This window comes from Leucoraja erinacea, chromosome 1, assembly GCF_028641065.1.
Source record: "Leucoraja erinacea ecotype New England chromosome 1, Leri_hhj_1, whole genome shotgun sequence".
In the NCBI taxonomy this organism is placed as follows: Eukaryota; Metazoa; Chordata; class Chondrichthyes; order Rajiformes; family Rajidae; genus Leucoraja; species Leucoraja erinaceus.
This window is the reverse complement of record NC_073377.1, coordinates 163,931,468-163,943,918: the sequence shown is the minus strand read 5'-3', so window position 1 is coordinate 163,943,918 and position 12,451 is coordinate 163,931,468. Positions and strand designations below refer to the sequence as shown.

The 12,451-nt window shown below is 44.8% G+C and overlaps 1 protein-coding gene across 2 annotated transcripts in view; it reads left to right on the top strand.

The window, feature by feature from the left end:
- The window catches only part of LOC129704353 (NEDD4 family-interacting protein 1-like), a 72,792-nt gene that overhangs the window by 8,422 nt on the left and 51,919 nt on the right, over positions 1–12,451 (top strand). For both annotated transcript variants that reach the window (XM_055647443.1, XM_055647449.1), the window contains exons 3-4: positions 1,364–1,488; positions 5,280–5,346. In XM_055647443.1, the coding sequence (XP_055503418.1) occupies positions 1,364–1,488; positions 5,280–5,346 (192 nt within the window). The remainder of the gene's footprint in view (positions 1–1,363; positions 1,489–5,279; positions 5,347–12,451) is intronic.

Below are 12,451 nucleotides of genomic sequence, written 5' to 3'. Positions count from 1 at the left end.
CCTGAGGCCGCGGTGTCTGGTAGGAAAGTGCCGATTCGGGCGCTCCGGGCCATGTTCGACATTCCCGGCGTCGGAGTTTAGATCATCCCGATGAGAGGGCCAGTACATCCGGCCATCTGTAGTGGCGTCTACAGAGGGTTTATGGCCCCGACCACGGATGAACAAGGGAGGAGGACTGGCTGAACTTTGGTGCCTTCCACCACAGTGAAGAATGCGGTCTGCCAATGGGCCCTCTTACAGTAACCTTGTTTTAAAACCGTTACTCCATGAGTAAGTCCCAGCTTGGAGTTGGGATCTTAGTTCAAGTGAGATTGGGCTGCGTAATGGTACTGACCTCAACTGCTACCTATTTACACCTACCCTGTCCTAACCTCCTAATGATCCCTGTTTTGTTAGTTCCCGTTCTATTGTCCCACAATCTCCCAAATGTACTGTTGAACATTGGAACATTACCCTTCAGGCCCTCGAACCAAGGCCTATCCTTGAACTTAAATTAAACTTTCTTATGAATGCCTCCTCTAGTTCCAATGAATGACAAGGTCAATATCTAGTCAATAACACATGCTGTACATAGATGCCTTCCAGACTTACATCAGTAACCAGAATTCTAATGTTTATTGGTATGTCCTTAAAGGGACATTTGAGAATTTAACTTTTTTTCTTCAAAAGAAATTTTAGCATTAACATTGGACATGAAATTGATCAGAAATCTAAGCTATAAGCTAGAAGCAAACTACAAAGTGCTAGTGAACTAAGTGGGTCAAGATGCATTAGCGGAGGAAATGGACAGGTAACACTTTGTTGGCCATTCCCTCCACAGATGTCGCCTGACTCACTGAGTTCCTCCAGCACTCCGTGTTTTTCTCAAGATTCGAGCACATGCAGCACTTTTTGTAAATTATAACCTTGCTTCTATTGTTTAGTTTAGTTTAGAGATACAGAGCAGAAACAGGCCCTTCGTCCCCACGAGTCCTTACCGACTAGCGATTCCCGCACATTAACATTATCCTGCACACACTCGGGACAAATTACACATACACCAAGCCAATTAACCTGCATACCTGTATCCTGTACGTCTTTAGAGTGTGGGAGGCAGCTGATGATCTCAGAGAAAACCCGCGTGGTCACGAGGAGAACGTACAAACTCCGTACAGACAGCACCCGTAGTTGGGATCGAACCTGGGTCTCCGGAGCTGCAAGCGCTCTAAGGCAGCAACTCTATCGTGCCACGAAGTACAAATTCTATGTCCTAACTAATTTCTGCCTACATGAACATTAATGCAAGAGAGTGCAAAGAGCAATGATTGTCCTTCAGTTAACTCTTCAAATATAATTTATAATTTTATTTTGTTTGGTTTTTTAGTAGCTTTCGTATTTAACTGGATTGGATTCTTTTTATCCTTCTGCTCAACCAATACCATTGCTGGGAGATATGGTGCCATTTCTGGGTTTGGATTGTCCCTTACGAAGTGGATTCTCATTGTTAGGGTAAGTGTTCAATATCTGTGACATGGACATAACTCGTCTAAACAATGTTTAACCCTGTTGTTCTTGAGAATGTGGAGTTGTATGGAGGACATTGGGAGTGTTCAAATGTTAATACCGAAACCGAAAAGTGGTGTCGAAACACAAACCATGCATGTTGGCCCCTTGGGAAAATCATGGGTTTTAGCTGGGAATTGTGTTTTGCAGCCAGAAAACTCGAAAATACTGGATTGCAAAATGTCCATCAGCTTCTGGGTGCAAGGTGCTTTTAACTGAATATGCCTAAAGTCCAAGAGCATTGTGATCCTTCTCTGCGCAAGCAACGGGGTATGGAACGGTGTCCCAATTGAGAGGATTTGTTTTTCATTAAAGTGTTCAATACATGACTGGATGGGTGGGACAAGGTTGGGAGGGGCTGATAATCAGATATTGTTGATGGTTAACATCAACAATGAACATGGAACAATACAATGCAGGAACAGGCCCTTTGGCCCATCGTTTGGATGCTGCCCACAATGCCAATGCGAACTATGCCATTTCAGTCCATGCCCATCCCATTAGGGGGAGCACGGTGGTGCAGCAGTAGAGTTGCTGCCTTACGGTGCCAGATGTGTGATCATATTGGGTTTGATCCTGACTATGGGTGCTGTTTGTCCGTTCTCCCCGTGACTGCATGGGTTTTCCCCGGGTTCTCCAATTTCCTCCCACACTCCAAAGATGTACAGATCAAATTGTACGGGGGCTCCAACGTCAAGACCCGGAGCGCGGCCTTGCATCGCCCGGCGCGGCGTTAATGGCCGCAGGACTTACCATCGCCCGCCGGGGGCTTTGACTTTAGCTTTGACTTTGACATCGAGAGAAGAATGGAGAGCAGGGGAGAGACAAGACTTTGCCTTCCATCACAGTGAGGAGGAGATTGACTGTGATGTATGTTTGTGTAAATTGTGTTGGTGTGTGTCTTGGTTCTTTTCTTGTTGTGTGACTGCAGAAACCAAATTTCGTTGAACTTCATTTGAGGTTCAAATAACAATAAACGGTATTGTATTAGAAACATAGAAACATAGAAAATAGGTGCAGGAGTAGGCCATTCGGCCCTTTGAGCCTGCACCACCATTCAATATGATCATGGCTGATCATCCAACTCAGTATCATGTTCCTGCCTTCTCTCCATACCCCCTGACCCCTTTAGCCACAAGGGCCACATCTAACTCCCTCCTAAATATAGCCAATGAACTGGCCTCAACTACCTTCTGTGGCAGAGAATTCCAGAGAATCACCACTCTCTGTGTGAAAAAAGTTTTCCTCATCTCGGTCCTAAAAGATTTCCCCCTTATCCTTAAACTGTGACCCCTTGTTCTGGACTTCCCCAACATTGGGAACAATCTTCCTGCATCTAGCTTGTCCAACCCCTTAAGAATTTTGTAAGTTTCTTTAAGATCCCCCCTCAATCTTCTAAATTCTAGCGAGTATAAACCAAGTCTATCCAGTCTTTCTTCATATGAAAGTCCTGACATCCCAGGAATCAGTCTGGTGAACCTTCTCTGTACTCCCTCTTTGGCAAGAATGTCTTTCCTCAGATTAGGAGCCCAAAACTGTACGCAATACTCCAGGTGTGGTCTCACCAAGACCCTGTACAACTGCAGTAGAACCTCCCTGCTCCTATACTCAAATCCTTTTGCTATGAATGCTAACATACCATTCGCCTTCTTCACTGCTATTGTACTATTATACTATTGTATTGTATTAAATTGAAAGATAAAGATTTGACTTTGGTAAGGATTGTAAATTGTCCTTAGTGTGTAGGATAGTGTTAGTGTAAGGGGTGATCGGCGTGGACTCGGTCGGCTATAGTGCCTAGTTCCACGCTGTATCTCTAAACTAAACTAAACTAAATTAAACTAAACTACATGTCTCTGGCTAAATGTCCCTTAAATATCACTATTGTCTCTGCTTCCATCTGCAATGTGTTTCGGGCACCTTCCATTCTCTGTGTTAAATATTTACCTCACATGGCACCTTTGAACTTTCCCCTCACCTTAAATCTATGCCCTCTGGTACTTCACCCTTTCACCTTTCACCTTTCACCTTTGGGGGTGGGGGGGGGCAAAAGACTTTACACTTTCTCTAGCCCTCGTTAATTTAATCTGCTTTTATCAGATGGCCCTTTCACCTCTGACACTCTAACAAAATCAATCCAAGTGTATCCAACAAATGAATCCTAACGCTCTCCAAAGTTAATAAATTGATATCCTACAGAGTGATAAATGGATTTCATTTTAATGATCACTTCAAATAATCCAGTGTTCTTCAGAAGTACGCTGAAATGTCACTTCCCTGGATGGATCATTGGCGTCTCCCTACCCTCGGTACAAGAACTGTTCCAGAGCCGCTGTCTGAAAAAAGCTCAGAGAATTGCTAAGGACAAACTGCACCCCCTCCACATACACCTGGATCTCCTGCCATCAGGCAAGAGATATCGAAGCATCAAAGCCCGGACTACAAGACTGCTAAACAGCTTCCTACCACAGGCTGTGAGGCTGCTAAACAGTCACTCTGTACTCACAGTCACCTGATTCTGCAGCTGGCACGGACACTTTAATAACTGGCACTGGCCGCTCAAATCAGCGGCCCCGGACATTTTTTATGATTGGTTTATTGTATTTTAACATTGTGTTTTACCTGCTTTTAACTATTTATACTGTTCCATCAGGGACTGGATTGTTTTTTAGTGTTAGTATGTGTGAAATGTTTTACATTTCATGTGCGATGCTCCGCTATTCACTGGGAAACGTCTTTTCATTTTGCAATGTACTTGTTGCTTGCAAGATGACAATAAAGGTTGATTGGATTGGATTGGATTGGATTGGATGGAGGATCTTACACCGAGGGGCATAAACATAAATTGATGTTTAGATTTTCAAAAGATTTTCATTTTCACTTAGCAGTGAGTCTTTGCACTTCTGTAGTGTTTGGTCATATTCAGTCACTGGATTAATATAGGGATGAAATTGTAGATAAGCCAGATATTAATGTAATCAATTGAATAGAGAACTTGAATGGGAGTAATGATTTTCCCAAAAGGCAAAGTGGACTCTGTTGTTAATATTTCTTGTTTCGTTTAATTTAGCTTAGAGATACAGTGTGGAAACAGGGTCTTTGGCCCACCGAGTCCACACCGAACACTTTAAGGATAAAGAGGGAAATCCTTTAGGACCGAGATGAGAAAAACATTTTTCACACAGAGAGTGGTGAATCTGTGGAACTCTCTGCCACAGAAGGCAGTTGAGGCCAGTTCATTGGCTATATTTAAGAGGGAGTTAGATGTGGCCCTTGTGGCTAAAGGGATCAGGGGTTATGGAGAGAAGGCAGGTACAGGATCCTGAGTTGGATGATCAGCCATGATCATATTGAATGGTGGTGCAGGCTCGAAGGGCCGAATGGCCTACTCCTGCACCTATTTTCTATGTAATCGCCACACATTAACACTACCCTACACATACAAGGGACAATTTACACTTATACCTATCCAATTAACCTACAACCCTGTATGTCTTTGGAGTGTGGGAGGAGGCCAAAGATTGTGGCGAAAACCCACGGGGTCACGTATGAACTCCACACAGAAAGCACCCCCAGTCGGGACAGAACCCGGGACTAGCGCATCAGGAGATGCAAAGCAGCAACTCTACCGCTGCGCCACCATGCCGCCCATTTTTTTGAAAACGCCTTGGGTGTTAAAAGTCGAGAGTCTAATACAGAATTGTCTTGTAATTCCATACAAACATTTGTATTTTCAGTTCTCTGATTATTTTTTCGGTTATTTTGAGGGGAATCTATGGCTCTGGTGGATTTTTCTGGCTGTCGGTAAGTTATCTTTTAATTTAACTTGGTCTGTTTTATCGATTTTTTGCTGAAACTCAGTTTGAATAGAGGAATTTAGTTGCATGTTGGACATTTGCAGAGATATTTGTGGAAGTGGAAGTAATAGCATTTCTCATTATTAAAATTCATTTCCAATAATGTTAGCAGTCAAATACCAAAATAGTTTTATACATTTTTCTGCTATTTTGATGGAAATGTGAATCAATTAAATTACATTGAATAATGTGTGATTAAAGTGCAGAGATTAAACATCATACCTATGTTTTTATTTGCTAATTTATTGAGAGTAATTTCTAGACAATAACTGCTTCCCTCTTCAGATTGTTTTGTGTTGGGTAAAGGGGCTGTCCCACTTGGGAGACCTGATCCGCGAGTACAGAAGAGTGCCTTCGATCTTCAAGCTCGAGGGCACTCGTCTGGAAAACCTCTACCGGCCACGGTGAAACCGTGAGCTGGATCGACCAAACTGCGAGCTGCATCTACCGCCCACGCACACACGCACGCACACGCACGCACACGCACGTACACACGCACGCACACACACACACGCACACAGACACAGACACGCACACACACACACACATCGCAATGGAGGGGGCCAGGGAAAGTGGAGGAGCGCTGTCTGTGTGATGAAGATGACTGTAAACGGCTAACACAGTCTGTACCGTAAGTCCTTTAGAGAGCGCGCGGGGGGAGGGGGAGAGGGGAGAGAAAAGGGAAACCGAAGGGGGGGGGGGAGATGGGGGGGGGGGGGGGGGGGGGGGGGGGGGGGGGGGGGGGGGGGGGGGGGGAGAGAAGGAGTGGAGACTTTTTTAAGAGGTTTAATAAAGTTTAGCGGGCATTTTACCTACCGGTAGGTCTTCCTAGGTTGTGAAACTCCAATGAGCCAATCAAAATGCCCGGCCAGCGAAAGAGATTGCCTTCGGCTGCCCTCGACTGCCTGTAAGTAAATAGCGAGCCCACTCCACTGCACTACGAGTCAAAAAGAACCATGCCGACCAAATGGTACTCGCGGAAAATTTTCAACATCCGATCGATGAGGGTAGAATGGTGGTGGATGTTGTCCGCATGGATTTTCATGAGGCATTTGATAAAGTCCCCCATGGTCTGATTCGGAAGATTAAGATACACAGGATTAACTATGACTTGGTTGTATGGATTGGGAACTGACTTACAGATAGAAGACAGAGGGTTATGATGGAAGGACAATATTCAGGCTGCATGCCTGGGACCAGTGGAGATCTGCAGGGATCTATGCAAGAGGGATCTTGGGATCCCAGTCCATAACTCCCTGAAAATGGCAACACAAGTAGATAGAGTGGTAAAGAAAGCACATGGTATGCTTGCTTTCATATGTCGGGACATTGAGTGTAAGAGTCAGGAAGTCATGATTCAGCTTTATAAGACTTTGGTTAGGTCGCATTTGGAGTACAGGTGCACAACCTTTTATCCGGAGTTCCGGAAACCGAAAAACTCCGAAAACCGGACATTTTTTCCAGGATGTCGTCTACACACCAAAGCTCGCGTTTGGCGCCAAACTTGACCCAAAACAACCCACGGTCAACCCAGGTCTGTACTACTGTAGCGGCTGCCTCCTCCCCGGAGACCGAGGAGACACTTAAACATCTGTAAATCATTGCTTAAATGTTAGTCAGTTAATTTGGAGGGCTTTTATGTGAAGGGGGGGTTGAAGGGGTAAACTTTAATTCTTAGTCCCCTACCTGGTTGGAGAGGCGGGGAGCGGTCAATGCCTTACCGGGTCGCCGTGCAGTAAGCTCCGCAGCGCTGTGGCCGCCAACTCCCAGCTGGGGCTGCGGGCGGCACCGGTTGTAGCTCCGACCCCGGCAATTCTACCCCTGGCTGCGAGGCGCTCCAAATCCACCGCCGCCCGCGGCCGGACGCCCCCCACCCCAGCTTCGCAAATGTTGGGAGTGTGCGGCGTCGCAGCGCTGGGATACCAGCGGGAAGCGGGCAATGCCTTACGGGTCGCTGTGCGGTAAGCTCCAGGGCGCGGAGGCCGCCTTCTCCCAACATTCGCGGAGCTGGGGCTGCGGGCGTCCGACCGCGTGCCGCGCTGGATTTGGAGTGCCTCGCAGCCAGGGGTTGAGTTGCCGGGGTCGAAGCTACAACCGGCGCCGCCCGCGGCCGGACGGAGCCCCCAGCTCCGCGATGTTGGGAGTCGCCGACCAGGTAGGGGACTAAGAATTAAAGTTTCCCCCTTCACCCACCCACCCCACCCCACCACCACATAAAATCCCTCCAAACTAACTGACTAACATTTATGCAATGATTTACAATGATTCCCCGGTCTCCGGGGAGGAGGCAGCCGCTCCAGACTTTTCAAGCCGCCCGCGCTACCTACCTAATCTACGCTAAAAATCTTCCATTCGGAAATCCGAAAATGTCCAAAATCCGACAAGTGTCTGGTCCCAAGGCTTTCGGATAAAAGGTTGTGCACCTGTATTGCCTGCAATTCCCATCGCCCCATTACAGGAAGGATGTGAATTGTTTTCACTGGAACGCTGGATGTTGCGGGGATGTTGCGGGGATACCTAATGGAAGTATATAAAATAGGGTAGACAGTCAGAAACTTTCACCTAGGATGGAAAATCGAATACTAAGGTGAAATCCCTGTACGCACTCGCAAACGCAGCAGAGCACGCCACAGGATGTTTCTGTTCTCGATCACTTGGCACCATGACATGGTCTAAGGTGGGGGCTCTCTCCCCAAAAGGGGGCCTGACACCACCCTTCATTGCATTTCTTATCAGAGCAGACTGTCCCCTCCCCGAGTCAATCATTAGCCCCCCATTGTCAGTAATGTTTCTGCGCTACTAGCAGAAGGGGGTGCGGGTGATTTAGCCAACTATTGCTGTTATGTTTTATTCACCAACACTACGCCTTTCCATAGAATGGCCTGAGAAAGGCTACGTTCCCAGGCAATATGAGTCCCCAAGCATGGACAGGTGCAGGTCCCACTGTCTGGAAAACTGTGTGTTTGAATCTAGACGCTAGAGGCAGGAAGCATGTTCCCGATGTTGGGGGAGTCCAGAACCAGGGGCCACAGTTTACGAATAAGGAGTAAGCCATTTAGAACGGAGACGAGGAAACACTTTTTCTCACAGAGAGTGGTGAGTCTGTGGAATTCTCTGCCTCAGAGGGCGGTGGAGGCCGGTTCTCTGGATGCTTTCAAGAGAGAGCTAGACTCTTAAAAATAGCGGAGCAGAGGATATGGGGAGATGGTAGGAACGGGGTACAGATTGGGGATGATCAGCCATGATCACATTGAATGGTGCTGGCTTGAAGGGCCAAAGGCCTACTCCTGCACCTATTGTCTATTGTCTATTGCCTATCGTCTCTAATCTTGTTTTCAAGGGGCTATGGAATGTCGAGCTGTTAATTTGGCTGATAATTCCATTTCACATTTTTAGCTGAAATTGACTGTTTAACCCTTACACTATAGAGGGGGGCAGTTTAAAGGAGATGTGCAGGCAAGTTTATGTACACAGAGGGTGGCGGGTGCCTGGAATGCAATGCCGGTAGTGGTAGTTGAGGAAGAGATGATAATTGCAGGGAATGGAGGGGTATGGATTATGTGCAGGTAGATAAGAAATAGTCTTGGCATCATGTTCAGCACAGACATTGTGGGCAGAAGGGCCTGTTGTTGTGCTGCATAGTTCTATTGCTGAGTTAGAGTGGGATGCCTGGTCACCTGTCACATTTACAGCTGTGTCTGCATCAACCCATATGAGCAGTGTGGCTAACAACCAATGCATACTCTGAAAATGTTGTAGACTTGTATCGTGTCTTTGTAACTTGCTTTGATGAATTCAAGCTTGCACACGTTTTATTTTTTGTATCACCATATTGAAACTGCAGTGGTTTTTGTTGTATATTACCTGTGATCCCCAAAACTGATTATTTTTATGGCAAAGCATAGAAAATAGGTGCAGGAGGAGGCCATTCGGCCCTTCGAGCCAGCACCACCATTCATTGTGATCATGGCTGATCGTCCCCAATCAATAACCCGTGCCTGCCTTCTCCCCATATCCCTGGACTCCACTAGCCCCTAGAGCTCTATCTAACTCTCTCTTAAATCCATCCAGTGACTTGGCCTCCACTGCCCTCTGTGGCAGGGAATTCCATATATTCACAACTCTCTGGGTCAAAAAGTTTTTTCTCACCTCAGCCTTAAATGACCTCCCCTGGATAAAGCCCAGTGCTTTGCCATAATGATACGGAGTCATAGTGGTGCAACGGTAGAGTTGCTGTCTTACAGTGCCAGAGACCTGGGTTTGATCCTGGCTACAGGTGCTGTCTATGTGGAGTTGGTACGTTCTCGCTGTTGTTTTCTCTCGCACACTCCAAAGACGTACAGGTTTGCAGGTTAATTGGCTTTAGCAAAATTGTAAATTGTCCCTAGTGTGTGGGATAGTGCTAGTGTATGGGATGATTGCTGGTTGTCACGGACTCGGTGGGCTGAAGGGCCTATTTACGTGCTGTAACTCTAAAGTCTAAATTAAAGAACAAAATCGTGCTTGAATAGGATATTTGTTGTGTGTTCCTCACCGGTTAGGCAAATGTAATGTAGGTATAGTGGATGTATTTATTTAAACATGCATTTTGATATTTTTTGACCTGCACAAATTTGGATTAGTTAGATTGTGTGTAGGAGATTATTGGCTCCTCAACAGCTGCAAGGCTAAGTTGCAGTCCTCCTCAATTAGCAGCATAAGTGTAAGACATCCTGCACAGGGAATTAAAAATCAACAGCATGAGTTCATTTTGGCTGGTACTCATGCATAGAAAATTCAAACTAACAGCAGATGCTCTCCTCCCTTTTCCTTGATGTCCACGTGTACTGCAACTTAGCCCAAGTAACTAATTAATTGCATCGATTCACTGTTGAGGAGCAGGTAAATACTGCTGCTTTCATTTACTGGCACAATCAAGAAACTGGTAATATTCAAAACTATACATAATGTTCTTAAAAAGGAAACACATTACTTAATAATTAATACTTTGACAACGCTATTGTTTTCAATCCTTTTCTGTTTAACTCATTCTTCGTCTTTGATGAGGATTGTGTTTTTAAGAGAGTTGCCCCCAATATGGATTTTATTGTCTGACTTTAAGTGGTTTAAAGAATGTCCATGTTTTGTTTGTATACATGTAGTGTCAAATGGCTGAAGCTCTCCTTCCCTTTACCACTCATCCTGCATTTTTTCCCATCAGGTTAGATGTCATTTTGTTGGTGTTTATACTCTCAACCTTTCTTCTTTGGAAATGAGCTTGTTCAACAATCCTTTCAATGTTGCCGTTCATTGTATGGGATGCAGGGGCATTCCTGGATAAGCCAGAATAGATGTCTATCTCTGTATTCCCCTGAGAAGATAGTGGTAAGCCACTTCCTTGAACCTCTGTAGTCCAACCGGTGAAGGTGCTTCCCTGCTTCTTGGGCAGGAAGATGCAGGATTTAGGTCCGAGTGCATTTTGAAGTTTAGTGATGTCCTTCTTGGTTTCTTGGTCCTCCGAAATATTCCAAATGGAATTTAAACTGGAGGTGGTGGAGGGAGGACTTAAGCCAGAAAGGGTTTTTGGGAAGAAAGAGCTACCTTAAATTTAGTTGCATCTGGTTGGGTAACTATGGTAGGGTGGAGATTATTCCATGCTTTAATTGTGCTGGGGAAGAACAAATTGCTGTACAACATCTGTCTTGGTAGCTGGTATCACAAATTGGATCAAATGCCCTTGTCTGCCCCTAATTGGTTTGGGTCCTTGCGGTCCAATCCTGATGCCAGCCTTTCTTTAGCTTGGATCTTTCAGCTGCATCCATTCTACTGTTGCATTGGTAGTAAGCAGTGGTGGGCATGATTCAACATGTCATCCGCTAACTGTTGAAACTGCATTTGTATAGTTTTAGTGCAGCTCATTGAACTTCAGTGAATTTACTGAATGGGAATTAAATATCAGTCATTCAATGCTCTTACCAACCTGTGCTCTCTCTAGTACTCTGCACCTTTCATGACTCTAATAATGCTGATGTTTTGTTGGTGAAGGAACACCTAGTTTATTATATTACGATGTGTTCAACAATATAGTTTTCTGCTTGTCTTTTTGTCTAATGATGGTCTTCACAGTGAAAATAATTGCCCACTGTTTATTGCACATAGTTTGCAGATGATGAGCAGAATCTGGAGGGGAGGGGGGGGGGGATAGAAATGAGGGGAGGATAACTGGATTTATGTAGTGCATGTTAGACAATGTGGACTTAGTTGGCCCATGGGGCAATTTTTGTGACATACGACTCTCTAACTTTTAGCTGACAATCATGTTTGTTCATTGTCCCGGAGTTAGGCACCACCCTATGATTGGGCATTATTTTATGGCAGAAACCTAAAAGATGGTGTAAGTTTAATAAACAAGTTGACATGGGTCACCAGGTTGGTGAACAATTTGTATTTTCCAATTGATCCACCTTTTGCACAGTGGTTGCTTTATCTGTTGTGTCTGGTTAAGAACAAACAAGGGCATTGCCACTTGAGGGCACTGTGGTCATATTTAGAAACCAGCTGATTAATTTGACTGTTGATATTTACATATCAAGAGCCAGCACACAAGGTCAACATTTAGCATATATTATTAAATTATATTAGTCATAATTTACAAAATGTTTCACATACTACTATCAGTTTAACATATAATAGAATGGCCATTGCTAATCCTTGTCAAATAAAGTTATAGAAATGTCATGCAATACATATGATATGCAAGTGTATAACAATGTTAAAATTTAGATTGAATCATTCTAGGTTGTTTCCAGAGATGATAATGTTAGTAGTTTATCAATAAAGTTTTGATCTTGCACTTCGTACCTGTGTTGCCGTGAGCGTGTGCTCTGGAGCTGCTCATTTGCTTTGTAATTCAATCTCAGGTGGCTATCAGTCTTCCACTGGGGATTTCTGGATGCTTCATCGTTAAATGTTTTGCCATAAATTTCTTTGAGTGATTGCGATTTCTATCAATTAATTGAAATCAAAAAATTGTTCTTTGGTCTTTAATGGAACTGGAATTGCAATAGGTTTTT